Here is a 27,680-nt window from a genome sequence, read left to right as displayed (position 1 = left end):
GGTTGGTTGCAAAATATAGAATGTGCGGGGGGTTATATATAGCCAAAAAAGGGTGACATCTGTGTAGTGCTCATCATTTACTTTTCTAAATTACAATGAAATTGTGGGAAGAAATACTCAAGGGAATCTTGAATGTAAACTACATTGCATGATGATGCTTCCCCTCAAAAGATTCCATTTGGCGGGGTTGGCAAGGGCACGAGTATCTTCTGCTTCTAGTGTTGTTGATCAATTTGTAGAAAATGAACCCTGTTTCTGCATGTTCCATGCAACATATTTGGGTTGAGAGGCTAGCTGGAACATATTGATCCACCGAGATTCAAGAATAGTGCGGTACAACCGCACCCACTACCGTAGCCTCTCAGACCTGATTTGACGTTTCTGGTACGACCCTAATTTCTGACTTTGGCGAGGATTTGGGTGGCAACGCTGGCTAGATTCCCAGCTCAAAGTCATTGGAAGTAATTAGTGTCATCCGTCTTATACTTCACTTGCATTGCCACTGGGGCGATGAAGAAAGACTTAGAGTGTCCTGGTCAGACATGAACTTTAATTTGACCCGATTGATTCACTTGCCTGGTTGGAAACAGTCTGATTCTGATTTTCATGTATAGTGGTGGGGCTTACTATACCAACACTACGATTTGTCCACTTTTTCCACCATCCCCCTCACCCCACAACTAAACAAAATAACTACTACTGATGTTTAGCAAACCCAAGCTGTTGCAAGTATCAATCAGTGCATATTATTGACGGCACGGCAGTTGGGTATTAATGTGTTTTAACTATAGATTATACTATCATTAAATGTTGAGATTCTTTTTGTAAATTAAACTTCTTTTGAATCAATGGTTTACGTCATGCAATTATGCGCGTTTCCATATCCATGGTGCCTTGTTTTATAGCTAGTTTGAGTGTTGGATTTCTTTAGGTCCTCATGTATGTTGGTGCAATAATATATCATATATGCAGCCAAATACTTTGTACCATTATTGACCACATTATATCATTCAACCTGGGAATTCTGATGAGACGGGTATCCTGCCCCATTCGACTATACTTGTCGTTCTGCAATTATGAGGAGAATCCAGCGCAAGATTTGTGGGGTATATTTTTCCAACAAAGGGTTTCCTTGTAGGACTCAGAACTTTGGAGAGCAAGTTTTTGAGTTGAACGCTTCGATTAGCGAGAGATGGTCCAACACACAAACATAGAAGTGGTTGACGTTCCAGCAAACAACACACGTATGCAGAAAATTAAAGGTCTGCCTTTTCCACTTCAAATTTAAGACTGGGTCCTTATCAGTTACATAGAATTGTGGATTATAAATAGATGTTAGTTGAGAAGCTTTCCCAATTCAAAGGGGAGGAGTTAAGGCTCGAGACCATCATAATCGATCAAGTCAGTATAATAATCGTTTTAAGGAGCTCTTTGAACAGGTACAGCCATAGAACTCCAAATTACGTTAATTAGATATATAAAGAGTATGCTAAAAGAGAGAAGAGACAATGGGACAGTGAGATCTTCTAGAGATCTTGGGCCCCTGATCAGATGTCCGGATATGTTACTAAAAGTGCAAGTGATGTTGACCAAATGCGCACTAAAGCTTGAATCCCATTGCTAGTAAAAGAAAGGTGCGCAAGCCTCTGAACCCCAATTGGACCCCCGTGGACCCTTCTCTCTCCTATTTGACAGTCACTTGGGTGAGAGATAAAATTTTTTAGTCAAATGGATCTGATGATCATGGTTTCAACTCATCAATTTGCATCCAAAGGGTCACTCCACTCGGCATTATTAATTTTTGGGGTGGCTCCTCGAGTCAGGGAAGTTCCATCAAACACCACCCGATGCAACTGGACATGGGCCCCTATCAAATGCCTCACTACTCTGACCTAGCACTTCTTTTCTGTAAAACATATTTCAATGAACACTCCAGTTCAAGCAACAAGCACGGTCTCCATCTACTAATTATTTCAATGAACAAATGACGTGATAATGCTTAGGCTGCTTAAGGGAGTGGTAGATAGAAGGTGAAAGGCCGAGGTAGAGGAAGAGGGAGACCATAATCATGTTTGATATGCAGTGAAAAAGAAGAGTTAAAATTACCTGATCTCTCCAGTTTGGCATGTAAAGGGATAGATAAAACGTATATATATGAATGACTTTTATATCTCTAAATATGTTTTGTTTTTATTTAATTATGATTTATACTATCAGTAAGTACTGATAATTTAATAACAACTAATGGTGATTGAAATAATATTAATAAAAATGAAATTAATAATCAAAAATAATAATGGATTTTAAATCAAAATAGTAAATATAAAATACAAGTAATGTAATCCAATAAAATATTACCTTATTATATTCCTAAAACCATAAATAACCACATTGTATACTCTGATAATATATAATTTTAAACATATTATATACTACTTCTGGTCTTTAATATAAAAACTCATTTGATTTTTATTTTAGTCCTAAATATAAGATCCAATCTATTTTTTTTCTCATATTTTTTTTATTTTTTTAAAGGTAATTTTTGTAATAATAGTAGTTCTAGCCAATATATTTGATTAGTAAGGATATTTTAGAAAAAACAACATCGATTTATTACAAATAACTAACTTAACTAGTTTCTTTAATCTGATCAAATTAGTTAATTAGCTCTTATATTAAATATCGGAAGGAGTAATGTAAAGGGAAATCCATTTCGCAGGCATCTGTATTTTTTCTCATACAAACATATAGGTCCAGGGCAAAGGGTAGGGTTGGAACATAAGATTGTTCCAGGGGTGATTTAGTCATTGCATAACCCTTCGAGGGAGCATTCCTATCTTATCTTTGACACGTGAGAGGAATAGGATGTACATCAAATTCTCCCAAGTTGCTTTACCAATGACTCTTCCGTCGGCTCTGCTGTGAGAAAAAAAGGGTGCTCAAAATATTAAATATTGAACACTTTCCTTTTTTGGGTAAAATTAAATACTCGTATTTTGTTTTTGCTACCCTAAAGTTACTTTTTTTTTTTTGACCAGCGTAAAATTAAATACTTTAACTTGGAAACCAAAGTCCCAACATACATGCATGTTATTTCTTTTCGACCCGAAGTCACAACATCCAAGAAGGAACACCAAATTTTCTCTCCGCCACTGCGACCCGAAGTCCGAGGAAGACAAGCAGAAACTAGGCTTACAGGGGAAAGGCAATCAGAAAGCTAACATCTGTTTTCGTGATTTGGGCCTCAACTTTGATGGGCCGATATGATACAGGCCCGAAACACTGGACGTGGTCGGTGGCCCATAGTACTTGGGATGGGATGGCCGGTGCGAAATTTTCAATCCTGGATCCTCAAGTAATACAACGCAGGCACGCGATTCCGCGTCCATGTCAGTTGCGTAATTTTGCGACTGACTTCTTTCCTCATTCTTCGGTTGGGAAAAGTAATGGGTTGGCCCTGGTTCCAATTCAAAAAGAATATGCCGTTGTTATGATCCTCGCAGACATTCCCAGATACCAAGTCGGTTTGTTTCTTCTCATATTACTTCCTTCCGCAGGCGCGCTTTTTTGTTCCCTCCTCCATTTCATCTCCCCTACTCTAAGGTACCTTCTCTATAAATTATGGGCCTTTTTTCTTCCCAACACTGGAAACATCGCTCATGAATATGATTGCTGTGACTGCTGTTTGATGTCAATATCTTCTCTGTGGTGCTTCTTCTGTCTTTTATTTCTTGTTTTTTTTCCCCCTTTTGTAACGACTGCTTGTTCTTGAATGGGCTTTTGCGTCCTGCAGTTTGACCGTATTTTGAAGACTTCATTTCTCAAGATAGTGTTTTGTACGACTGCTTTTCCAAGACCATGTAAAAGAAGATAAAGAAATTAGGGCTTTGGGTCATAACTAAATTTGCTTATTTGAACTGTGTAATTATTTTGTCCAAATGCAGCTGCACAATATAACCTGAATTTGTAGTTTTCTTAACCCTGTCTTGTAAAAATTTACGCATGGTTCTCCCATAGCCAGCCGCCCTACTGTTCTTTGCTTATTGTGTTAACAATTAGTTTCTTTAGCTGTGGTTGCACCGTGAGATCGGGACCTCCATCAGTGCTATTTTCTCTCATGCTTGAGCACCATTAGTTTGTTACTAGTTTCGGTTGTTAGGTCTTGGTTCTCCCCCCCCCCCCAATTACACAACTATCCTTCACTGTGCAAAAGTAGTCATTATAAGAAATGAAGTTATCAACTCACGCATAGGGTTGCTTTATGCAAAATTAAGGTATTGACATTGTAGTCGTGGATGTGAATATTGAGCCGTAAACTTCATATGCGTAAAAATGTCCTGATATAGAATTATGTAAATATTTAAGTTGAAATCCCAAAGAAAGGCTAGCGAGACAATCAATCCTAATGTTAGATAATGATTCTAGACAATATTTAATTCACAAGAGTAATCTATGGACGAATATCAGTTAATTTGGTTAAAGACGTAATTAAGACACCCCCCGCTCTTGTTCCTGTTGTCAACTTGTCATAATTATTGCTAGTCCTGTAATTTAATATATCTTAGTGGACATCTAATCCAGACTTGACTTGCCTTATGGGTAGTTTTGCTCTTGGCATTAATGGTGATGCTATTGTTGTTGATACTGATCTTATCATTTTTATTATTTGCTTCATGTACAGGATTGTGGTGACATTCGCTATGGTATTCTGGGTCTCCTGAAATACACTTCACTGTGAGAATTGTAAAATATCAAGTTTTCTTTTAGAGCTCAGAATGAGCTCGGAGAAACACTCTGCCAGTCTTCTTGACACACTCAAAATGGAGAGGGTTAGAACTATTCTAACCCATACCTACCCTTATCCTCATGAGCATTCCCGCCATGCCATCATTGCTGTTGCTGTGGGTTGTCTTTTTTTCATCTCATCTGACAATATCCATACCCTTGTAGAAAAATTAGACAATAATATTAAGTGGTGGTCCATGTATGCTTGTTTGTTTGGGTTCTTTTATTTCTTTTCATCACCATTTATAGGGAAGACTATTAAGCCAAGCTATTCAAATTTCAGTCGATGGTGAGTTTCTTTATTCTGAGCTATGTCTTATGTTTCACATCTCCTCTTAAATGTATGTAGCTGTATGCATGTTTATATGTCATCTAGTATCACTAAAAGAAAGAATTAGTGGGATCACTGATCAATTTGTATAAATTTTTCAGGTACATAGTCTGGATTTTAGTGGCAGCTGTGTATCATCTTCCTAGCTTTCAGTCAATGGGGGTGGATATGAGAATGAATCTGTCTTTGTTTCTAACAATTTATCTCTCTTCTATCTTATTTCTACTTGTCTTCCACATTATATTCCTTGGCCTCTGGTACATTGGCCTTGTCTCACGTGTGGCTGGAAAAAGACCAGAGATCTTGACCATTCTTCAAAACTGTGCTGTAAGTTTGAAAGATGCTTTTCTTGTCTTTCTAAGACTGAATAATCTTCTAATGCCTTTTTCCATATTAGGTGCTTAGCGTGGCATGCTGTGTATTTTATAGTCATTGTGGCAATCGTGCTATCTTGAGAAGAAGGCCCCTTGATCGAAGAAATTCTAATTGGTTTTCTTTTTGGAAGAAAGAAGAGAGAAATACATGGCTTGCAAAATTCATACGGATGAATGAATTGAAGGATGAGGTCTGCTCATCCTGGTTTGCTCCCGTTGGGTCTGCAAGTGATTATCCTCTTTTGTCAAAGTGGGTTATTTATGGCGAGGTACTCTTTATCATCATAGAAGTTATTTAATCTGTTAAAGTTATGGCTCATATGAGCCTGTTGCCATCCTATGAATCTTATCAATCTTATGCTGGCGTAACTGAATTTTTTTTCCCTTTGCATTTTAGTTAGCTTGCAATGGATCGTGCCCTGATTCATCTGATGAAATTTCTCCCATCTACTCACTTTGGGCAACCTTTATTGGACTTTACATTGCAAATTATGTAGTTGAAAGATCAACAGGGTGAGTAGTTGTTTATATTGATTTTCTGTTGTCATAACTATCATCTGCTTGCATTTTTTCCCCTGGATTGAAGTTTAATAGAGATTAGTGAAATCATCATTGATCTAGTTGAAGGTTTAGTTTTTGTTAACTCGTCAGTTCTCTGATTAGGTGAAGGCTTGTGATGAGAGATTTATTTACACAGATGATGTTGGGCAGAAATCATGCTTTCATATTTCATAGAATAGGCATCCTCTTTTTGTATTTCACTTCAGATCCGTGTTTAATGTAATAAATATACATAGGTGGGCTCTCTCTCACCCTTTGTCAGTTAAAGAATACGAGAAACAAAAGAAAAAGCAGATGAAGCCTAACTTTTTGGACATGGTTCCTTGGTACTCTGGGTATGTATCAACATTTCTTGTTTCTTAGTTAGTTTTTTTATTTATTTCGATTAGCTGAGATGACCCTAAATTAATTGCTTACACTTACCTCTTGATAAAATGATGCAGAACATCAGCTGATTTATTTAAAACTGTCTTTGACCTCCTTGTATCAGTGACTGTCTTTGTTGGACGTTTTGACATGCGTATGATGCAGGTAGCATTCTTTATTTCCTTATCTGCTGTTTATCATTATGCCCTTATAATTTACGGCTTGAGGTGCTTAAAATACAGTACATAGTATTATATGAAACACAATTGTTTTTCATCATCCATCTAAGCTAAATTTAGAAGTGTTTGGATCTGCTAGTGCTTGGGTCCTTTTAAGGAACTTTTCATCGGTGACCCCAAATCTTCTGTCAAACTTCAATTATCTTAAAAGAAATGTTTTCCATCTTGTTTCCAGTGACCTTGTATTTAGAATCTTACAAACATCAGGAACAAGATTCCATATCTAGAAAGGCCAACGGTGGATGAGTGTTCTTTCAAATCAACCAGTAGATGGATTTCAAATAGATTTTCATATATTTTACAGGGCAAAAGATTTGTGTACCTTGTGTTTGCTTGTCTCCAGATTTAGAGTTAAAGTTTACCTATGTTTTATTCTGTGAAGAGGTGGCCGAATCACACCTCAGATATTCTTGGGGTTAAGTTTATGTATGGTGACTATTTATGTGAAAAGACCTTTGTCTCTCCAATTGATGACCATTTGTCCTCATATTTGTATGAAGTCTTATGTTGTATTCATCCTTAGCTTGCTCAATAGAATATTATTTTGAGCAAGTCTTGCTATTCATCAATAGGCAGCAATGAGCAAGGTTGATGATGGAGATGGACAAGGTGATCTTTTATATGATCATTTTACTGAAAAGGATGATTTTTGGTTTGACTTTGTGGCTGATACTGGTGATGGTGGGAACTCATCTTATGCCATTGCTCGGCTGCTTGCTCAGCCTTCCATTCGTCTCAAGGAAGGTGATTCTGTGCTTAACCTACTACGTGGAGACTTGCTACTTATTGGAGGTGATCTTGCGTAAGTTCACGTTTTTGTTTTCTTTTCGGTGGCATTGGTCATATGATTTAATTTGTTATCACTGTTGAACTTCCTGGCCACAAGTCATAAAATACATAGCTATAGAGAAGAATTCAGGCAGTGAGTAACCTGCGTCTCCATCAGTTTATAAATAAGGATGGACATGTAATGGCTGTGGGTGAATAATGTGGACTCTGATAATGGCTATCGGGTTTTTTCATTCTCTATGTACTACTCTGAGTCTTCACTCTTCAGTCTTTGAATGTTTGTCCTGGACTGTTTATATGAAAGGTTCATAACTAAAAGGTGATACAATACTTATGTTGGGTCATATAAATATTATATCACCTTTTATAAATTCCAGGAAAATGTTTGTTATGCTTAGCTGCTTTTATATTTATTTTCTTGCAATAACTTCCCTTTCTTCTGTTATAGGTATCCTAATCCATCAGCATTCACATATGAAAGGCGTCTTTTTGTTCCTTTTGAGTATGCTCTCCAACCCCCTTCATGGTATAAACCAGAGCAGATAGCTGTAAACAAGCCTGAGGTACCTAATGGGGCTGCATTAAAGCAGTACAATGGACCTCAGTGTTTTGTTATTCCTGGAAACCATGGTTAGTTTCAGCTCTCAGCTCCAGCCCTACTAAATTGTATATTTGTCTTCAAGTAGTTTATGTAATAAATTATATTTCCCTTTTATGTAGTTGCTGCTATTATTTATTGAACGTTGTGTATTTTTGCTCGTAATATCTTACTCTACCTTGTGAAAAATACTAAAATTTTGTTCATATCGTTAAGCTATTAATGTGCACTAACATTCCTTTGCTGCTTCACAGATTGGTTCGATGGACTTCAAACCTTTATGAGGTATATATGTCATAAAAGTTGGTTAGGTGGGTGGTTCATGCCTCAGAAGAAGAGTTATTTTGCTTTGCAACTTCCTAAAGGATGGTGGATTTTTGGGCTTGATTTAGCACTCCATGGTGATATTGATGTTTATCAATTCAAATTCTTTTCAGAACTGGTGAAGGAAAAGGTATATTCTTAATTTAGATTTATTGGTAGAATACTTGGTAAAAGCACTCGTGTGCAAAGTTTGGCTTTCAGAACTGGAGTTTTATATTGTGATCTGCTGTCTACTTGTATAAGATGATTGAAGTGTCAAAAATTTTATTTTATTGAAATGATTAAAAATGTCAGCATTTTCAACACTTGATTCAGTTGGTTATCTGGTAATCTGGTTATTAAGTATTGATGTAAAATAAAAGAGAACGAGTATGAATTGACTTGTTATCACATTTACCATCAAGAAAGAGTTCCTAATGGGGCTTATCAAACTTTGTTTTGGCGTTATTTTCACTGATTTCATATTGAATTAATCGTTCTTTCTATGATCATCACATCTAGTCTCTTTATTCTAGTTTACCTTGTTGCTTTTGAATCCCTGATCAATGTTATGGTTAAACCTGTGATTAGCAGATTTTTACATGCGTCTCCTCTATATTTATGTGACTGACCTCTAATCTGCTTTACGCCTCATTTTTGGTATTGCCAATTGATTGAGCTTAAACCTCATGTGACCACGTTTAACCAAGGTTCAAGAGGATGACTCCGTGGTCATCATAACACATGAACCTAATTGGATTCTTGATTGGTATTGGAATGCCGTTTCTGGAAGGAATGTTTCACACCTGATTCGTGACTTTCTAAGAGGAAGATGTAAACTTCGAATGGCTGGGGATTTGCATCATTATATGCGTCATTCTCATGTAAAAGCAGATGGGCCAGTTCTTGTTCATCATCTCCTCATAAACGGTTGTGGAGGAGCATTTCTGCACCCCACCCATGTGTTCATTCATGGAGTTTCCTATGAATGCAAGGCAGCATATCCATCCTTTGAAGATTCAAGCAGGGTATGTGGATAATAGTTGCTTATTTCGAAATTCATTGTGGATCTTCTTTTTGACACATAATAGTACGTGTTTATGATTTTGATGCAGATTGCACTAGGAAATATCCTTAAATTTCGAAAGAAGAACTGGCAATTTGATTTTATTGGTGGCATTATATATTTTGTGCTGGTGTTTTCAATGTTTCCGCAAGTGAGTTTCTCCAATCTGTTATTTCCAGATTTGTTCTACTTTCTTTCCAAATTTTAATTGCACCTGTTAAGCCATTTCTGTCTTTCTCTGAGTTTCACATATTACTTATTTGACAAGGTGAGTTAAGTAACGTGTGACTATTCTGTTGTACTTGTTTTCTAGTGTAAGCTGAATCACATCCTGCAAGATGATTCATTCTCTGATCAATTGAGGAGTTTCTTTGGCACAGCATGGAATGGATTTATATACATGTTGGAGCATTCTTACGTGTCGCTAGCAGGAGCCATACTACTGCTAATCACAGCATACTCTTTTGTTCCATCCAAGCTGTCACGGAAGAAACGAACAGTAGTTGGACTTCTTCATGTTTCTGCTCACCTCACAGCGGCAATGATTCTCATGCTGCTTCTGGAACTAGGTATCGAGACATGTATCCAGCATAAACTACTGGCGACTTCAGGTTAGCTTTCAGGTTCTCTTGTTGGATGACTTGCATTGGTGGAACCTTGCATACTGCCTAAATCTTATGATAACATATTGATGTATATATCCCCAAAATATGCCAAATGCTCAGTAACTTGGCTTGGTGTGTGTGTGTGTGTGAAAATTTTTGTGTAAACCAGGTTATCACACTTTATATCAGTGGTATAGATCAGTGGAAAGTGAGCACTTTCCAGATCCTACTGGTCTTCGTGCTCGAATTGAACAATGGACATTTGGACTTTATCCAGCATGCATCAAGTATTTAATGTCGGCATTTGATATTCCCGAGGTAAAAATGTTCTGTCTACCAGAAGTTTCATCCTTCCTGTCATTCTGGGCAATTTTAATTAAAGGAGAATATTTGGTTAGGTCATGGCTGTTACGAGGAACAATATTTGCAAGAATGGAATGGAATCTCTCTCTCGGGGGGGTGCAGTGATATATTATGCATCCGTCTTCCTTTATTTTTGGGTCTTTTCAACTCCTGTTGTTTCCCTTGTGTTTGGAAGCTACCTATACATTTGCATCAACTGGCTTCACATACACTTTGACGAGGCCTTCTCGTCTCTTCGAATAGCTAATTACAAGGCATTCACACGATTTCACATTAAATCTGATGGTGATCTTGAAGTTTTCACTCTGGCTGTCGATAAGGTAAGAATCATTATTCACCAAATTACTGATTAGCGTAAGCCATAAGGTGAGATATTGAGTTGCTTCCTTTGGGTGAGAGATACCGAGCGGCAATGGAGTGTTCTACATTTTGAGATGAAACTCCATTATTTTGAAAATGTGCAATAATATGAAGAAAAAAAGCTTGGTCTGCACTCTTTACTTGATATTTTCTTAATGTTTTACTCCATTTTTCAAAGATTTGGTTGTTCATAGGAAAAAATGACAATGTAGCCAACCTCATCTATTTGGACAAGGCTTGTTATTTCGGCCCGAGGAAGCAAAAAAGTAAATGGAAAATCATGGGTAAAATAACATTTGATACAATTAGCTGGGTTCCAGAACTAACCGGAACTTATCAGAATCATCAGTGCTCAGCAGAAATCAATGTTTCGTTATAATTTTTTAATGTTCGGTTGGATTTGAGTTGCTGAGTTATCCTGGGTCTATATCGCAGCACTAACGCATTAGGCATGCAGGTCCCGAAGGAGTGGAAGCTTGACCCTGACTGGGAGGGAGAGCAGAAAAATCCTCAACAGATGAGCCATTTGAGAAGGTTTCCCAGCAAGTGGAGGGCGGCTATAGCCCACCAAGATCCAATACATACTGTTAAAATTGTCGACCGTTTTGTTATTGAACGAACAGATAAGACTGATGCCACATCGGCCAACAGGCCAGTTCAATGATTTCTCGTACCTGTAACATTATTTAGGAAGTAATTAAGGGGGAAAAAATAGTTACTGCAACGTGACATAAGCTAAAGACCCTAGTGCAAGAAAGTGTTTGAAGGGAAAGACTACCAACCTTCAATCATCAGGAATATTTGTCTTCATAAACCGTTGGAGGATAGAGATCATCGAAATTTTACTAGCATGATTCTTCAAATCACAAGCAGGGATGCAGCAACATGGACGCCCCCTCAACATGATTTCCTTAGGATTGATGTGGACGCTTCCGTCACCAATCTTCAACATGGTGCATGCGGTGGAATTCGGAACTAGGAAGGTTTATGGGTAGTACTAGGTTTCAAACAGAGCCTAGGCTGTGTTTCTCCTACTGAAGCCGAACTACTTGCCATTCTCACGGGGATCCAAACGTGTAAGATGAAAAATATCTGGTCTTTAGAGATGGTAATCACGGGCACCCTCTTGGGAATATTATCCAAGAAATTTTACTAGCTATAGCTGAGATCTGGACCTTTGAACTTCTTCACTCGCATAGAGAAGTATTAATATGTGCTGATCTTCTGGTCAAGAATGCTCGCAACGCGGACAGGACGCCCATGTATTTTGATTGTTATTCCTGTTTGTGCGGCCCAATATGCACGTGACATGAGCTAAGACTTCTGTTAGTCCTTTAATTGTATCAACCTTTGCTTGTCTCTACCAATTCCCAAAAAAAAAAAAAGACCCTAGTGCCATTTTGTTGGTAACTCGGCTGCCTCCATAAAAGCAAATTTAATTTCGACCGCTGTAGAATGATTAAACCGGATGGCTGAGGTTGCGCAGTCTATCGGGCGGGATAGGATCGATTTTTAAAATTGTTTAAACCCTAAAAAAAAAAAAGACATTTGTGAAATGGGCTGGATTTAGGCTTTTATTCGGGCTTGACCTGAGTCTTGTTCAAGGTGTGTCGTGGATTACGTCTAATCTTGACTCAACCTTAATTAACATTTAATCCCAATTGATAGTATGGAGGTAGATTCGAGATGTTATAGGCCACTGTGTTGGGCACTGAACCCAGTGAAGAATGCAACACCGTGAATCTTCACTTCTTTGATTTGTGCTCGATGGCCGAAAAAAAGATTTGCCCTTGTTAAATGCACTTGAGCCTCGCACAAGCATATTATTGTTTGTTTTATTTTACTGTCAATTGTTTTCAATAAAAAATAAGCCCACGAATGGTTAAAATAAGGCAAATTTTGAAGCCATCAATCTTAATCATGAGGGGATGCGATTCTAACCACCTCTTCATGATTGAGGGTAACAAATTAGAATTGACAGGTTAGCATTTTGCATAGATATAGGAAAGATTTAGGTACAGTTGACTTAGATCCTCTCACTTGGTGGAAGATATTTTTTGCATTCTTGATCACCATCCACTAGGTCTCCCTGAGGTAGATTTTAATAAAGGATTTTGATTCTCGTATATTTTGGTAGGGTGCTCCTTTTATGAAATAAAACCATTTACTAAAAAAAGGGCAGAACTATTCATGGTTTTTTGTCTTATTCTCTTGATTAATTTTGAAATAGCAATGAGTGTTTCTTTAAAACAACCGCACAACCAAAAATGTCATATGTGTAGAAGATGAGAGGGATCATCCCTACGGAATATGACTTATAATAGGAAGCAATGGATGGACAAAGTTTTACACATATTGGGAGAAATCTAAGAAATGAAAATAATAGATCAACTTGAAAACTGAGATACTGGATAAATAATTAGTCTTATAACTAGTGGCAAAGTATTGCCTATTTATAAAGTACATCAAATGATGAATCACAATGGTCTAGGTTTTTTTTTTTTAAGATAAAATTTGCTCTATTAGTGTGACTAGAGAAAACTCTGGTAAGACGTTTCTTCCAATTTTTTTTTACTTGGTTCCAATTTTCAATTTGTTTAGATAATCGAGTAACATGTATCTTCACCCAATAGCTTTGTAGATCCCTATATGAAACTCCCCAAAATTCGTGAACATCCTTTAGTTTTTGTGGCAGAAAATGGGAAGCTTGGCATTAACAAGTGACATATATAGTAAAATTTAAGCTGTGAATTTGGTAACACGTCTCATATAGTATAGTTGTGGCCAAACTCTTCATAGTAGAGAACAATGTGACGTGTGCTCTTAAAGTATTCAATGGCTTTTGCAACTATTTTCTTTGTTTCAGCTCTAGTATCAGTAGAGAGATATTGATTCAAGATTTGTACTTGACAAGAATTTTAGCCTACACTCACACTTATCCATGTTAAGGGCCATCGAATAATAGATTCACATGACAGATATTATATACATACACATTACATCCAGCCCTAAATATAAGAATTAGTTTCTAGTATAAATTACACTACAAACGAGCTCTTACATTTAGGACCAGAGACAGTGCATATATATATATATATATATAAAGAGACCTCCTTTTGGGAGTGCACATGAGATTTATGGGTTCCATTCAGTGGCTTTGTGTCTTTGTCGTAAATATTGGCTAGCATAGACACCATTCTTGGCAGCAAATTCCTTCTAAACAGAAATATCAAGGAAACTCTTCTTGTGTTGAAGTATTCCTCTATCTCTTCGTGATAGTCCATCAAACCCTGCAATACATTTTAAAGCCTCATAAGAATATGTACAGAATACAAATTCATATTTAGCAACGCAAAACTAAAGAATGAATTGGCATGCACCTGATTAAGCATCCACTTGAAGCCAGCAGCAGCAGAGCACTCGTTCTTGGAAGCACTGGTGAACCAATCAAGATTATACACTTTATCCATTGTGTTCAAAATGGAAGTGATGCTTTGCCTTCCTTTGCCTGTTGAGAACACTTCTCCATTGGAGCTCATATTAATGTGACCATTTAGCAATGTCTCAAACCATCCGCTCCCAGATCTTTGCATCGAAATAATGGTGAAGAACCGAACGGGATTGCAAGCACACTCCTCTCTGCGCATTCATCATTAATAATGCCGAAATCTGAATTAAGTAAACTGACGCCATATTGATTCTCTCTGAGAATATACCTGCTAAATAATGTGTCGGGTTGCGGATAATGCAAGCATGGGACTTCCGATGCTCGGATTCCAGAAGGGCTACATGAGTGTTTAGCCTCTTCGATTTCAAGTAAGATGCTATTTGTACCAATAGTTATCTGCCCCACACAAATGTAGCAAATGTATCCTGCACAAAATGAAGTGATCACTAGAATTACTAACCTTAACGTTAATGGATATTTCTTCATCGATTTTACGTCCCCTCAATCCTGTCATTACACAGAGTTATGAGGTGTGTCATATATATAAGACAAGAAAGAACTAAGGTTACGTTTGGTAGGAAGTACTAAAAATGAGGGATTGGAATTGATATTACAATTGAAAAAATCTATTAGGAGAGTATTTAGTATAAGAAATTGTTTGATATATGGGATTAATCAAAGCCATATATGTGGGATTGGGGAATACCATAGGGGAAGTGGTATTCCCCAATCCCACCTTTATGGGTTTGCTTAATCCCATATAACAAATAATTACTCATACTAAGTACTATTTTAATAATTTTTTTCAGTTGCAATTATAATTTCAGTCCCTCATTTTCAATGCTTCATACCAAACGAGACCTAAGAGTTAAGGAATCTGATCTAGCACAATGCAGAGTGAGCTTGACAATGATAGCTGAGAAACTATGTGAAAACAGAGATTACCGGACCATATATTGGTTTCCATTTACGATATTCATAAAATGAGTAGGGATCCAAGGCAAAGGAAAAATTGTGTTGAAGGGTATTTGTTTTCTTTTAGCATTGAGAAATATATGGCGAAGGAAAAGGTCAGAGTTTTGGCTTCCTCTTGAAAAATTCACATGGGTTCTGTATGCAGCACTAGAAATGTATTTATTCATCAGAGGATTATGAAACATCAATTGCAATGAGCACTGACATTTTTCCATTTATTTTTTTTAATTTTCTCACTTGATTAATTAAGTAACTAAGGAAATCCAAACGCTATTCGGCAAACTCGTGTCTCGAGAACCCTAGAATACGTTAGCCAATATGCTCAAACAATTTCTCCCTTGGAAATGTGCTCACTTCAACTGGTCACTCCAACTATTTCGAGCTGCATTCCCTGCTTAAGTAGCTTCTATAGTACGGCAGACAAGTGCAACGATGAAGTCATCGAGTCCGTTTAGGAACCATTTGGATTTTGGACATTTAGGCTCTGTTTGGTTGGAGGGTTGTTGGGAGAAGGGGAGGAGAGGAGGGAGGAGGGGATGAGATAAGTGTGTTTGGTTGAAAAAAATAAAAAGGAGGGGAGGAAAGAAATTTGTCTTTTAGTGCTCTCTTCCTTTCTTTCTACTCCCATCCAAATTTGGGGTTTTTTGAAGGAGAGAGAAATATTATATCTAATATTGACTAAATTACTCATACTAGCTTTTTAATATTTCAAACTTACCCCTCTTATTAGAAACCCTTTTCTCTCTTCAGCCAGTATTATTATACTATAAGGGAGGTTACCGACTTACCGTTGTATGATTGTTTTCTATTAATTCCAAGTTCCAACTTGTGTTGATATAATAGTGTAGCATGGCTTATATTTTGCATAAATAGAAAACGAATAGGAAAAAAAAAACACTCAAATTGAGAATAATTTTAATCAATTTTTGAGAGTGGAACTAATAAAAATATAATGTATTGAGCAATTGAATTATTTTTCATATACACCAATTGATATACATATCACAACGTGTGTGTGTTATAATTATATATTATGGCGTGTGTGTATTATAATCTCAGATGGGCGGTAAACATGCATATATATTAATACATACATATCATAACGTGTGTATATTATAATTATATAATATATATCATATATATTAATACACATGCGTGTGTATTATAATTATAAAATTAATGAAATAGAATACTAAGCTTTTTATCATATTTCCTAATTTTTTTCAGTTTTATCATAATTTTTTTGATCACATGTAAGTGAGGTAATTGGTTTTTTTGAAATTGATAAATTAAGAAATAATAATTTTGATATAAATATTGTAATAAAAGAATAAAGTAGTCTAAATATATAGATAAGGACATATTTGTCAATTTATAATTACTTCCCCTCCCTTCCTCTTATGAACCAAACAAGAAATCTCCCCTCCCCTCCAACCAAACAAAACCCATGACCTCCTTTCCCCTCTTTTTCTCTTCTTTTAATTAATCTCCCTTCTCCTTCCTTACACTGAACCAAACAAAGCCTTAATGTTAGCCTCTTTGCCTCTCCCATTTCTTTCATAACTTACCAAGGCCACTTTCAGACATTAGCTTGTGAGAAGGGCCTTTCATGAGTGCATGGATTTTTTTTTTCATTTAAAAATAATTATTGAACCCGATTTTCTATGTTGACTTCGATTTTTTTTTAATGACTGATTTTGCACCCGCTTATTCACTTGAAGACATAATTGTATTTATCTACTAAACAAAGAGTACCAGCAACTTGATTTAATGTAACCCTCAAATAGGGTGTTAAATCCCTTTCGTAGTTTTTTCAAGTCATTTATTTATATTTGTCCGGTAACATTTGCTCCGAACGAGTTCTGAACTAGAATTTTGGTTTGCAACAAATCTGAAACATCTTGCCGAGGCTACGAATTCAAAATAACTTCATAGATAAAATCAACTCGGCAGATAGTGAAAATCAAATGGGTTAGCGCATAAATAGATGCGGAGAAGTGAGAACGCATGAGATATGAATATGCATATTCTTCGCCAGAGAGGGAAAAAAAAAGAAAAAGAATACACATATTCGCGTAACACTTGTTTCCTGTTATGTACAAATGACGCTAATCAGTATTTACAACCCCCGAGAGGCAAACTCACCGTTCACCTGCAACGATGGAAGAAAGATGGGGTAAGGAACGGAAAATGACGAGTTAGGCAAAGTCATACATACATTATTGTCTCAATCCAGCAGAATGGCCTCAACTATAAGCCGTTAATTTCCGTATGAACTCTAATGTCTCCCTATAAGAAGGGTCTGAGCGGCTCAATGGTTTGCAAGAATTTATATGATCAGTAGACTCCAATACCTGTTTCAAAAATTCAAGATAGACGAAGGAAAGAAACCATTTAACAACCATACCAAAACAGTAATTGAGACAAATTGAGACATTTATGGCAGCTAAATAACACAAATTCATGAAAATATAGGCGACGCAAAAGAAAATCCAGTTGCAGAATAACTTGCTTCAGTCATGGAACACATATCAACTTTGCCCACACCATTTTGGAAGTTTTCTAATCCTTTATGTCATTCTTTTTTTTTTTTGGCCCTTTATTACATAAGAAGGGGTTTGAACTTTGGTCACTATCCACATTCCACTAACACATAAATTACCCCCAGGTGGTCATTCTTTATGCCACTCTTATCCTATAGCTTTAACATCTTACAGCAATTACATCACAAGTGTTAAGGACCAAATTTAATATTATTTTCTCTGTGCCACAGATAGACAGCTAAGCAACCATGGACAACCCCCTTGGAAACCAATTTGCAAGGGGGAAAAACCAGGCCACTTGTCCCACAAGAATTACTTGTGCCTATTCAATGTGGGACTCCATCATAGGGCTGCCCCTGAAGAGCACAAACTCTCACGGTGACTATCAGGTTGTGTCCCTTGCAGGCAGTCCTTTAGATAGAGGTTCATCCATCTTTTATACCAATTGATAGAGATATAAATAACATTTGGAACCCACCGCTAAAAATCAACTTGTAAAGGACAAGAATCATGTCATTTAAGTACTACACTAATTACTAGTGGCTATTCGTCTAAATGACTCTCTCAATCTTTCAAGCAGGTTAAGATGAAAAAATACACAAAATTAACTAAACTATCAATGTCATACAAATAAGGTTTATAAACTCAAGCCTCACTACCGTGAGGGAATGCCATTAATTCATGCATTCTATTTAGACATAGTATTTATTTATTTATTCCCATTTTTTCTTTATATTGTCAACTGTAAAGTGAGAATATACTCACTACAAGTTCGCCAAATCCAGGATATGCAGATTCTATTGATACAATTTCCATTCTTAAGGCCCAACCACCATAACCTTCAACTATTGGAGTTACTGTGGTCTGCAAAACAATAATCACTGACTAAATAATCACAGATAAATGGCGAAGACATTGATTGAACATAACAGCTGATCACCTCACAAAAGCTGAGAACATCAAGCATCCCCTTTTTATGAAGGTAACGAATATAATCATTTAGCTCTATTAATTTTGAAGATCCACTTCTCAGCTCCCCTATCTATGAAGCATTATGAAACAATCCGTAAAACAGTATTCCATATACAGCAATTAATTAGATGAAAAAAAGAAATCAAATAGCTAAATTCATCATTTTTAGTACAATGAGAGCTATACTAACCGTTGGAGCAGGGCGAAGCACAAGGCCCATCCTCCAAGGCATATCTGCAAGTTTGCTACCAAAATGTGGGCAGCTATAAAAGACCTAAATCCAAAATAATAATAATAATAATAATAATAATAATAATAATAATAATGAACCACACTGAGATCTTCTAAAAAAATTGAGAACAAAACATTTTATAATTCAGAAGTTAAAACATACTATCCCTATAGTATTTTTTACAAGGTTATCAAAACCTTCTTCCTTCGCTTTATAAAGAATCTGCTTCACAACCAGGCCCCCCATACTGCAAATAATGGAAAACCATTGATTATTAAACCATGAAGCATGCAGGCAAAAAACAGATGGCTAGGCCTAGGTGCTTAAAACCATCAGTAAAATCATTGGATAACAATTTGTATAAAAAAAAAATAGTTAGAATAATTTTTTTTTCCACAAGGAACCTAAGGCGGAAGTCTATAACGTATATTAGCAAGAGCTATAAGCAACAGTATAAACCCAAATAGCATTAAACAGTCTTGATGATAAACAGTTCTCCTTGGATGAATATCGCATAAAATATGCAAGCGCGCAATATTAATTCTAGTTCCAGCAACCATGCTAACCTGTGAGTCACGAAAACAATAGGCCGATTCCCAATTCCTGCGGCAAGAAGCTTCTCCAACAGCATAGAGCTTACTTCCTGCAAATTTTGGTAAACAGATGCGTGAACTTAGATGCGAACTCTATAATGAGCCCCATCTATTGCACGGAGTCTACTGTGAGCTGCATGGTTCAATGTTTATGAATAGTGCGGCTTCCTATAAATTTTATTAAATATATTGATAGCAATCAAAGCAGCAAGAAAAGTGAAGGTTTAAGAGCAGCCGATGCAGGGTAAATACAGGAAGCCAGCCTACCATATATGTACTGTATGTGATAGTAAGGTTTGGTTTTGACTTTGAGAGATAGGCAGTTGAGACAATGCACAGAAGGGTTTGGCCAAAGTGAATATTCCAAGAGGCAAAGGCTTTTATGGGTAAAACTGAAAAAAGGATGAGCATTTCAAGGACTGTGAAAGGCAGCACAACTGTGATTATTCAATAACAAATAACCACAATTTTTGCCAGAAAAAAAGAATTAATACGACACAGCTTTCAGCTTCAGCTTCCAAAGAGTCTACAATTTATCCAACTAGCCTATGGCTGTGGCATCAAAGGCATACGGTGCCAAAAGATGACAGAATTAGGATCAAGCATTAACTATAGTTTTTGGTAACAAAGGCAAGCATGTAATGAACTCAACAAGTCCTCACAATAAGATTTCATTTTAAGCAACAGGTTATGTAAGTAGTAACACTGACTGCATCACTTCCTACAATCTCAAGTTATTATTTAATTAACATCATACACAGACAAAGAGACCATTGCTGTGATTGCAAGTCGGAAACTTTTTACAGTGCCTATCAAGGCTAATAGAAACTGAAAACCCTAAGATGAGATTGTACATAGCCAAATATAGATATATGCATGACGAAGAAAATCTAACCTGAAGTGGGAGGCTAGCTCCAGACCACTGTGTGAGATTAGTCTGCATAGATAATTTATTCGAATGTCAAGCAGTAATGGTGATCCTACCACAAGAAATTCTCTACAAAAACTAAGAGAGTAATAGGGAATTAACATCTAAGATATAAGGAAAAAATTTGATGCTTTTACTAAAGCAAACCTTGTACTTTAGGGTAAACATGCGAGCTCGAGGAAAATCATTGGAAAGCCATTCACCAGGCCAGAAGGTTCCAAGCTTTCCTGCCTCCTGATCAATCTTCTCCACCAAGGTAGACTGTGTTGAGGATTTGTCCTCAGCTATGCGCCAACTTTTGAAAGGCCCACCACGAAGGCCATGGACAAAAATAACATCTATTGAAGGCAACTTTGTAGCTGCGCTGCTTTTGGATGAATTAGTAGGATTAGTGAAGCTACCATCATTTGGTTGTTTGGTTCCATCCTCATTATCAGAAGTAGCCACAGATATCTCCTTTGAGACTGTGTATTCTTGATCTATTTCTCTGGGGCATTCCCAGACAGAAAGATGAGGATTTATTAAGAATATCATGTCACCAAAACGGGGGCAAGAGTTCTTATTAGTTAGTAAACCAGTGTCAGATGAGGTTCTACTTCCAGTTTTCTCATCATGCTGGTAATTGCAAAATACATTTAGGAGTGCTGCCCTGGCATAACTTTGCATCTTGAGGTCCTGACAACCAGGAAGCCTACGATTAGCACAATCATCAAGCCATTTACACCAAATTCCATCAGCTATTATGATCTTCTGGACTTTGGGAAGGTTTGAGAGGATGGTCAACAGCCGAGCTGCATGCCTGCGGATACGAGCTGTAGGTGGAACCCGAACACTAGATGAGTCATTTATATCTGATATAGATGGTTCATCAGTATTATTTAAATTCCGCTCATGCCCCTCATGAGCTCTAGATGCATTATATGCTTCATTAGCAGCTAGCTTCTCATAATCATCGCTTAATAAAAAGCGCCTTAGCAAACACAAAATACCCAAATCAACAATCATGTCTTGATGTTGAAAGTCTTCAGCACACACCTCAGTTAAAGCTTTAATTCCTTTTAGGGTCGCCAAGGCAGAATTTGCAGCATCTAATTTTGGCAGACTATCTTTATTTAATTTTTTAAATAGTCCCAAGAATGGATCCAAAGAAAGAAAATCTGCCAGTGGGAATGTTTCCAAAGAATCAGAAGCAGCTGGTTCCATTTGTTTAGCCACTAGATTAACAACGGCACTAGCTAACTGATTTGCTACTTGTGCAGCAGAAGCAGCATTTGAGTTATAGATCAAAGTCTGCAAAATTTGGTTACCTCCAACTTGTCAACATAGGAAGAAAGGGTATTTAATCGCTGACTAGAAGTTTCAGCAATAAAACCAGATAACTATATGAACTGAGAACAGTAATTTTGAGCTCTTCACTAACAAGATGAAAGAGGAAGAAAAAGATGGTGCGTACCTTGACATTATCACTTTTCGGACTAGTGCCTTTATTATGTGATTTCTTGATAGAACTTTGGACTTCAGTTAGCAACAATGCTAACCATCCTTGAGAAACTGGTACAGTCAATGGTCCATAATCTTCAAGGATCCCAGAGAGAATCTTTATAGCTGAAGATCGCATTGCATCAGAAGAAAATTTTCCAAAAACCCATGGAAGAAGAATTCCTGACCACTTTTGACCCTCTTGAAGGGAAAAATGCAGTTCTTCTGTGCAGAGAAGTTCTAATGCCTTTGCTATTGCTTCTTGCACCTTTGTGTGCTTTGTTGTCTGCTTGGCAATTCCTCTCAGTGTGTTAAGACCTTTTTCCATCACTATATTCCTGGCCCCACGACTCCTCTCAACAGATAACAGAAAGGCAGACAAAGAAACCTGAGCCAGTGAAATGTCTTCATGCTCACATGCCTCGGATATAGTAGAAAGAAGCCTGGAACTCAAATCAGAAACAAAATCATTCAAAGGCATTTTGCGATCCTCCAATAGTGATTGTGCCACCAAACTTGCATGCCATCTCACAGATCTCTCAGGGACCATTAAAGCGGACATGATAGCATATCCATCTTTATCCAGTTCTTGAATATGAGATCTATTTGCCTGTGATGCCATTGCCCAATTTGCCAATGCCCACGTGGCAAAAGGAACAGCAACATGTTCCCATTGCAAATCATCCCAGAGACCAGGGACAACGGAAGAGGGCATTTTTGCATGTCCAAGAAAATCATCATTCTTATTTTGTAACACAAGAGTTTCAGGAGCATGATTCTTTACTGGCTCTGGCTGACTATAATCAGAGCTATCCAGCTCTGTTAGCCAGCTGGTTCTTGAAAGCCCTAAAACTGTAGTACCTTCGTGTATTTTTATTCCAACAACTCTCCTCCCTATTCCGCCATCTTCATCACCTTCACTTCCGCTTGGCTCATCCAAGTGCAAACAACCTTCCTCAACTACCTGTAAGGCAGCTAGAATATCTCTGGTATCGGCATTTCCTGGCAAAGGAGGCTTAAAAGATATCTCTTCTACATTGTCACAACTGGAAGTAACGATATCCATAATGGCAGTCACAAGCATGCTCCTCCCTTTTAAAGAATCAGACATATCAAAAGAACTCCGCCTTGAAAGCTGCTGCCACATAAAATTGCATCATGTCGCCAACATTAAAACCAGAATAGAAAGTATCAACGATATGCCGTTTGCATTAATCTAATAAATCTACAGTAGCCAGAGCATAAATAATGTAATACAATGAACAAGGGTTGCGCGTCTAAGAAAAACTAATATCCTTACCCTCAGCGAGGGACATTACAATAAGTACATGACAGTTACAAGACCATATCCTAGCGCCCTGTGCAATGCGCATAACAACTCAATAAGCTCAAAACACTTCGTGCTAAAATTAACGGATTGCTCACTTAGCCAATGCCGGTAATAAACCACGTCTTTAATCTGAATGATTGACACGTAGATTTCAATCCAAAAATATAACGAAGATAGAGAAGTACCTTCTTCAATCGCCGAGGATGACAAGAAAAAATAAACTTTAAAAGATTTGGAATGGCGTGAGGCCGCCCAAGTACAATAGCAGATACATTGGGATCGGCAATCAAGTAAGCAAGCGCTCTCGCCGATTCTGCCTGAGTGCCACCGCCATCCTTGGCAACGGCCACCGATTCCAGCAACCAGTCCACCACGGCGCCGCCACCAGCTCCGACGATCGCAGCCCTGCGACTAGAATTTGCGGCGGCAATGTCAGCAAGCAATGCGGCGACACGAATCTCGAAACCAGAACGAACCTCATGATTGGCGGAAGACAACACTGAGGTCAATGACTGCCAGAGGACGGAAGCAGCCACGCTCGTGCGTTTGATGTGACGGAAAATCTGGTTGAAAGAGTCACTGGACTTGTGCACGGCGCGTTCCACACCAGCAAGGAGAGGACTGGAGGGTTTATCGTCGGATTTCCGTTGATTATGGTAATCAGAAGAAAGATAGGCGATGGAGGCAAGTAAAGAGGAAACCAAAGTAGTAGAAATAGCAATCACGGAACCGCGGGAGAATGATGAAGTTGGAGGAGGAGAGAGAGCGGCAGGGACATGGTCGCGTGAAACTGGCGGGGAGACAATTGGGAGATTTGCAGCATTGTCAGATGGTTTGCTGGATCTTTTGGAAAAAGAAGACGACGAAGCAGAAATGTGGCGATGATGATGATGAAAGCTAAGATAGCATCGGATTCTAAAATCGAAACGGTGCATTATTCCGCCTTAGCAAATTATTATTGTAATTAACCCGCATTTCCTTGTGCTCATGTTACTAGTCATCTGAAGGACAGAGATAATGTAAAAATCGAAAAGATGATGAAAACAAGAGGGAGTGGGAGGAAGGGACCAGATAATGTTTCAGAACTAACGGGCGACGATGGCGGGAGCGGCTGTGGCCATGCTGAGGATCTATCTATATAAGGAGTCTTGCCGCGAGAATATGCTAAGAACATTACTCTCTTTCACAGCAGTTTCATGCACAAGACTTGCCGTTAGGCTCACGCGGAGTTTTTTTTTTTTCCCTTGGGGGCACAGAAGGCTCACACAGCAATTTTTTTTTTTAATTACCCATCCAGTATATAGGAGTTTTGTTCCGACTATCTATCTAAGGGATGGAAGGGCAGAGGCCTTTGGTGTCCCCTCCAGTCAAGAATTAGGACCTCACAATCAATAGTCAGTATGCTTTTATCTCATGCCTTTCTTCATTCATGCTTCGATATTCTGGTGTCCTAGGCATAGAGAAACCACACCAATCCATCCCGGATTGCTAATCCGTTGTACGAATTTTTCGTACCGAGGGTTCGAATCCCTCTCTTTCCGTTTCCTGCATCACGCACCTGGTTGTGGTGGGTGAATATCTCAACGGAGATTTTTGCATAAATTGAGGCTCGAATTTGAGACCTCACTTCAACGGTACGAAGCCGCTTATCTTGGACCAAACCCCGTTGGTCACACAGCATTTTTAATCACCAAATAAAAATAATGGCTGCTTATAATGGGCTTCTTCTTGGGCCTGAGTGGATTGAATTGATCTATAAGTCAAGCTCCCGTGTCGGCAAGCGACGAATTCAATGGGCTAATATTAGTGTGCAGTCTAAGCACGCGCTCAATATTCAATTCAAAATGAGGCCCAAATAACCTGTGATCCATGACCCCTTCAATTCACCCGCGTTCCAACAAGCATGACCACTTGCTTTCGGAGTTATCACCTGGCGATGCTTCCACGATTTAAAGCAATCCCCACTTTTGGATGTATCAAACTGAATCAAATTAAATTCAGTTTATTAGATTCGGTTTTGCAATTTTTTGGTTCAGTTTGGTTTTGAACTTGAAAAAATCAAACTAGGCTGATCGAGAAATGGCTTGGTTAGTAGATTTTAACCTGTACTTGAATTATTTGAAGCTCGGCTGTGCTAAATGTGTCGGCAAGTTTGGTCGGCGCAAGAGGGTTTAGGCCTGCTCCATGCCTTTTTTGTTTTTGCTTGGGAGTCTTAATTTGACCCCAACAGCGAGTGCACTGTTGGTCACCAAAAAAAGGAGGTGTATTATTAAGTTGGGAAATTTCTCCACTGACCTGTTTTTATGAGTTCCTCTTCCCACTTCGATACGATGGAAGAGCCTTCCTACTAAAGTAAAAATAAACTTATCAAGGAGAAAATGGTCCAATGTTCGGCTTCCAAGACCAAACGGGCAAAAAAAATGATCTCCCATGCATCCTCACTTCCACTTTCATTATGCTAAGCGGCCCTTGGAAGTTTTGTGGGTAAAAATGGGAGGGGGGAAACAGATATGGTTAAAAACTATAACCTTCAGTAATTCAGGCTCTTAATATCGCTGCCGCATTTCTTGGTTGTGATACTGACATTTGATTGACGGACGCTATTCGTCTAGAAACAGTTCCATAACTAATAATACAAATTTTAAGCATTTTTTTTGCCCGCTGATCTACTCATTTTATTCTGACTTATTCAAAGAGATTTTTTTTTCTTTTTTTGCCGATTTTTCCAGAGACAAGAACAAGTGATTAATTATTTAATATGTACTCCAGGTGCATAATTGTCTTACCGACCCACTTTATAAAACAGTGAGTTTATTTCGGGGTTCTTCACAGTTAATCACGTTACCTACCTCTTCCATCCCAGTATGTTAAACGAGCTGATAGATACACACAACAAGTTGACTGTAGTTAAATCAAACATTGTCATGATTCTGACATCCCAACATGCATAAATAACATTTAGCATATTATAATTATCTTCAAGGCCACGTGAATCGTGAGTTCAATTAAAATAAATTTGGAGTTTGCACACTTCAACGTTTCGCATACGATCGAAGATGTAAACTCGTCGAAGCCGGTGGGGACTTGCGTGTTACACATAATTACTTCATATGATATTTTAGTATATTATACATTGTTCCTAACCTGTCAGTAGCATTATTTCTTCTGGTGAAAGATCAACAGCATAATCTTCATAACAATTGCTCGAATTTAATTAGACCTCAAGTGCGTGCCATTATCAAGTGAGGATGAATTATAATCCAAACAAATTCTTTCTTTTTGCTAATTACTGGGCACTCAACCGCCTCTCTATTTTTAAGATTTTTTTTTCCTATTTATTCAACTGTTACTTGACTGTTAAATTATGTTTTGAATTAATTGAAATACTTCTTTAACAAAAATATTGTTCGAGAACCGCAGAATGTAATGTTATGTAACGTTTTCCGTCGAAGATTATATCCAAAAGGCCCTAAATTATTTTCCAGCAATCACGGATGATTGAAGCAGACACTGCCGATCCTTGTTCTCGGGCGCTTCCCTGAGAATCAGGTTTTCAATATTCTTTTAGTTTTGTTCTCTCTCTCCACCCAAGTCGAATGTAGTCTTGGTCTTTTTCTAAGAGACCTTAGGCCTAAATAAATTGGGAGAAATTCAATGATTAAACACGAACACGAAATACAAAAAAATGGCAGTATTTAATTGGGCAACTGCATCTTAAGTTTACAAAACTAAGAATATATGTTTTCCTGGAGGGATAAATTAGTTAAATGTGCGCAGTTTATGTTAAGACTACTGTGATTTTCAGCCAACAAATATTATATTTGTGATCTTTAAGAAATGAGTATTCTAATGTATATGGTTAATATGTTGGACTAAAATATATATTTTTAAAATAGAAGCTAATGGAGTCAGAGTATTTTAATCTAGAAAAAAATCCAAATTTTTTTCGTATAGCAATACAAAGTAGAAACAACAAAAAAAACAAGGAAAATCAGCAATTTAATTTGATGTTTAGTGGTCATTATTTTAATTCAATGTGATAATGCATTTGAAAAGCTATCAACGTGTTAAAGCTGGTAATAAAGGAAAAAAAATTTATTCAACGTGTTAAAGCTGGTAATAAAAAAATTGTTGTGCTATGTTTTCTCCACTCTTACCCGCTGTTGACTAATGAATTGGCTTATAATCATTTGCATGGAAGACAAAAATGGACGGTAGAAAATGCGAGGCATGCAGAAAGAGTTAAACACAGTATCGATCGCCGCCTCGTGGAGATAATCTATCTATTTTCAATTCAAAATTTCATGAGCACGAAAAAGAAAAAAATCAACAAGGTAGTAATTAAACGAAACACGAAAGTGTGCGTTGTGCATAGTTTTCCTACTGGAGGCTTATAAATAGTGGTAGGAGCTGGTCGATCAAAGCCATAGAAACTCTGCT

General features: G+C 37.6%; 3 protein-coding genes across 7 annotated transcripts; 1 reads left to right on the top strand and 2 right to left on the bottom strand.

The window, feature by feature from the left end:
- Positions 1 to 3,420: 3,420 nt before the first annotated feature.
- On the top strand, positions 3,421 to 12,107 carry LOC114716766 (uncharacterized). 2 transcript variants are annotated; one of them, XM_028901823.1, is made up of 16 exons: positions 3,421 to 3,603; positions 4,682 to 5,074; positions 5,218 to 5,443; positions 5,514 to 5,759; positions 5,888 to 6,003; positions 6,288 to 6,386; positions 6,495 to 6,582; positions 7,229 to 7,458; positions 7,894 to 8,075; positions 8,298 to 8,497; positions 9,057 to 9,374; positions 9,462 to 9,563; positions 9,726 to 10,023; positions 10,187 to 10,335; positions 10,416 to 10,700; positions 11,198 to 12,107. In XM_028901823.1, exons 2-16 carry the CDS (start codon positions 4,776 to 4,778, stop codon positions 11,402 to 11,404), a joined length of 3,045 nt encoding a protein of 1,014 aa, XP_028757656.1. In that variant the 5' UTR covers positions 3,421 to 3,603; positions 4,682 to 4,775; the 3' UTR covers positions 11,405 to 12,107. The 2 variants fall into 2 exon arrangements, with proteins under 2 accessions (XP_028757656.1, XP_028757657.1); XM_028901824.1 differs by having other exon boundaries at positions 3,592 to 3,708.
- A 1,398-nt stretch (positions 12,108 to 13,505) lies between these two features.
- On the bottom strand, positions 13,506 to 16,774 carry LOC114716733 (uncharacterized). The gene is given in 6 exon segments (XM_028901778.1): positions 13,506 to 13,606; positions 13,609 to 13,663; positions 13,851 to 14,030; positions 14,121 to 14,379; positions 14,457 to 14,613; positions 16,732 to 16,774. Coding segments are annotated over 6 exon segments (795 nt in total).
- Positions 16,775 to 17,379: 605 nt separating this feature from the next.
- Positions 17,380 to 24,359, bottom strand: LOC114716764 (uncharacterized). 4 transcript variants are annotated; one of them, XM_028901820.1, is made up of 10 exons: positions 23,426 to 24,356; positions 21,885 to 23,048; positions 20,579 to 21,721; positions 20,399 to 20,440; positions 19,477 to 19,553; positions 19,073 to 19,157; positions 18,869 to 18,952; positions 18,647 to 18,748; positions 18,472 to 18,570; positions 17,380 to 17,517 (listed from the first exon to the last, which is right to left on the bottom strand). In XM_028901820.1, exons 1-10 carry the CDS (start codon positions 24,173 to 24,175, stop codon positions 17,410 to 17,412), a joined length of 3,654 nt encoding a protein of 1,217 aa, XP_028757653.1. In that variant the 5' UTR covers positions 24,176 to 24,356; the 3' UTR covers positions 17,380 to 17,409. The 4 variants fall into 4 exon arrangements, 3 of the variants coding, with proteins under 3 accessions (XP_028757653.1, XP_028757654.1, XP_028757655.1); XM_028901821.1 differs by having other exon boundaries at positions 21,885 to 23,045; XM_028901822.1 differs by lacking the exon at positions 18,472 to 18,570 and having other exon boundaries at positions 23,426 to 24,358.
- Positions 24,360 to 27,680: the final 3,321 nt, after the last annotated feature.

This window comes from Neltuma alba, unplaced genomic scaffold, assembly GCF_004799145.2.
Source record: "Neltuma alba isolate B1F8T4 unplaced genomic scaffold, ASM479914v2 tig00011687_pilon, whole genome shotgun sequence".
Lineage (NCBI taxonomy): Eukaryota > Viridiplantae > Streptophyta > Magnoliopsida > Fabales > Fabaceae > Neltuma > Neltuma alba.
Note: the sequence above shows the minus strand (reverse complement) of the source record. Positions and strands in the feature narration are given on the sequence as shown.

Excerpts from the sequence above, each read along its gene's own strand:
- LOC114716766 (XM_028901823.1), top strand. The coding sequence starts at position 4,776 with ATGAGCTCGGAGAAACACTCTGCCAGTCTTCTTGACACACTCAAAATG. Across the intron at positions 9,564-9,725 it reads TGTTTTCAATGTTTCCGCAA|TGTAAGCTGAATCACATCCT; the intron begins GTGAGTTTCTCC and ends CTTGTTTTCTAG. Across the intron at positions 10,024-10,186 it reads TAAACTACTGGCGACTTCAG|GTTATCACACTTTATATCAG; the intron begins GTTAGCTTTCAG and ends TGTGTAAACCAG.
- LOC114716764 (XM_028901820.1), bottom strand. The coding sequence starts at position 24,175 with ATGCACCGTTTCGATTTTAGAATCCGATGCTATCTTAGCTTTCATCAT. Across the intron at positions 18,749-18,868 it reads TGCTTCGCCCTGCTCCAACG|ATAGGGGAGCTGAGAAGTGG; the intron begins GTTAGTATAGCT and ends AATGCTTCATAG. Across the intron at positions 18,571-18,646 it reads ATGTTCTCAGCTTTTGTGAG|ACCACAGTAACTCCAATAGT; the intron begins GTGATCAGCTGT and ends ATTGTTTTGCAG.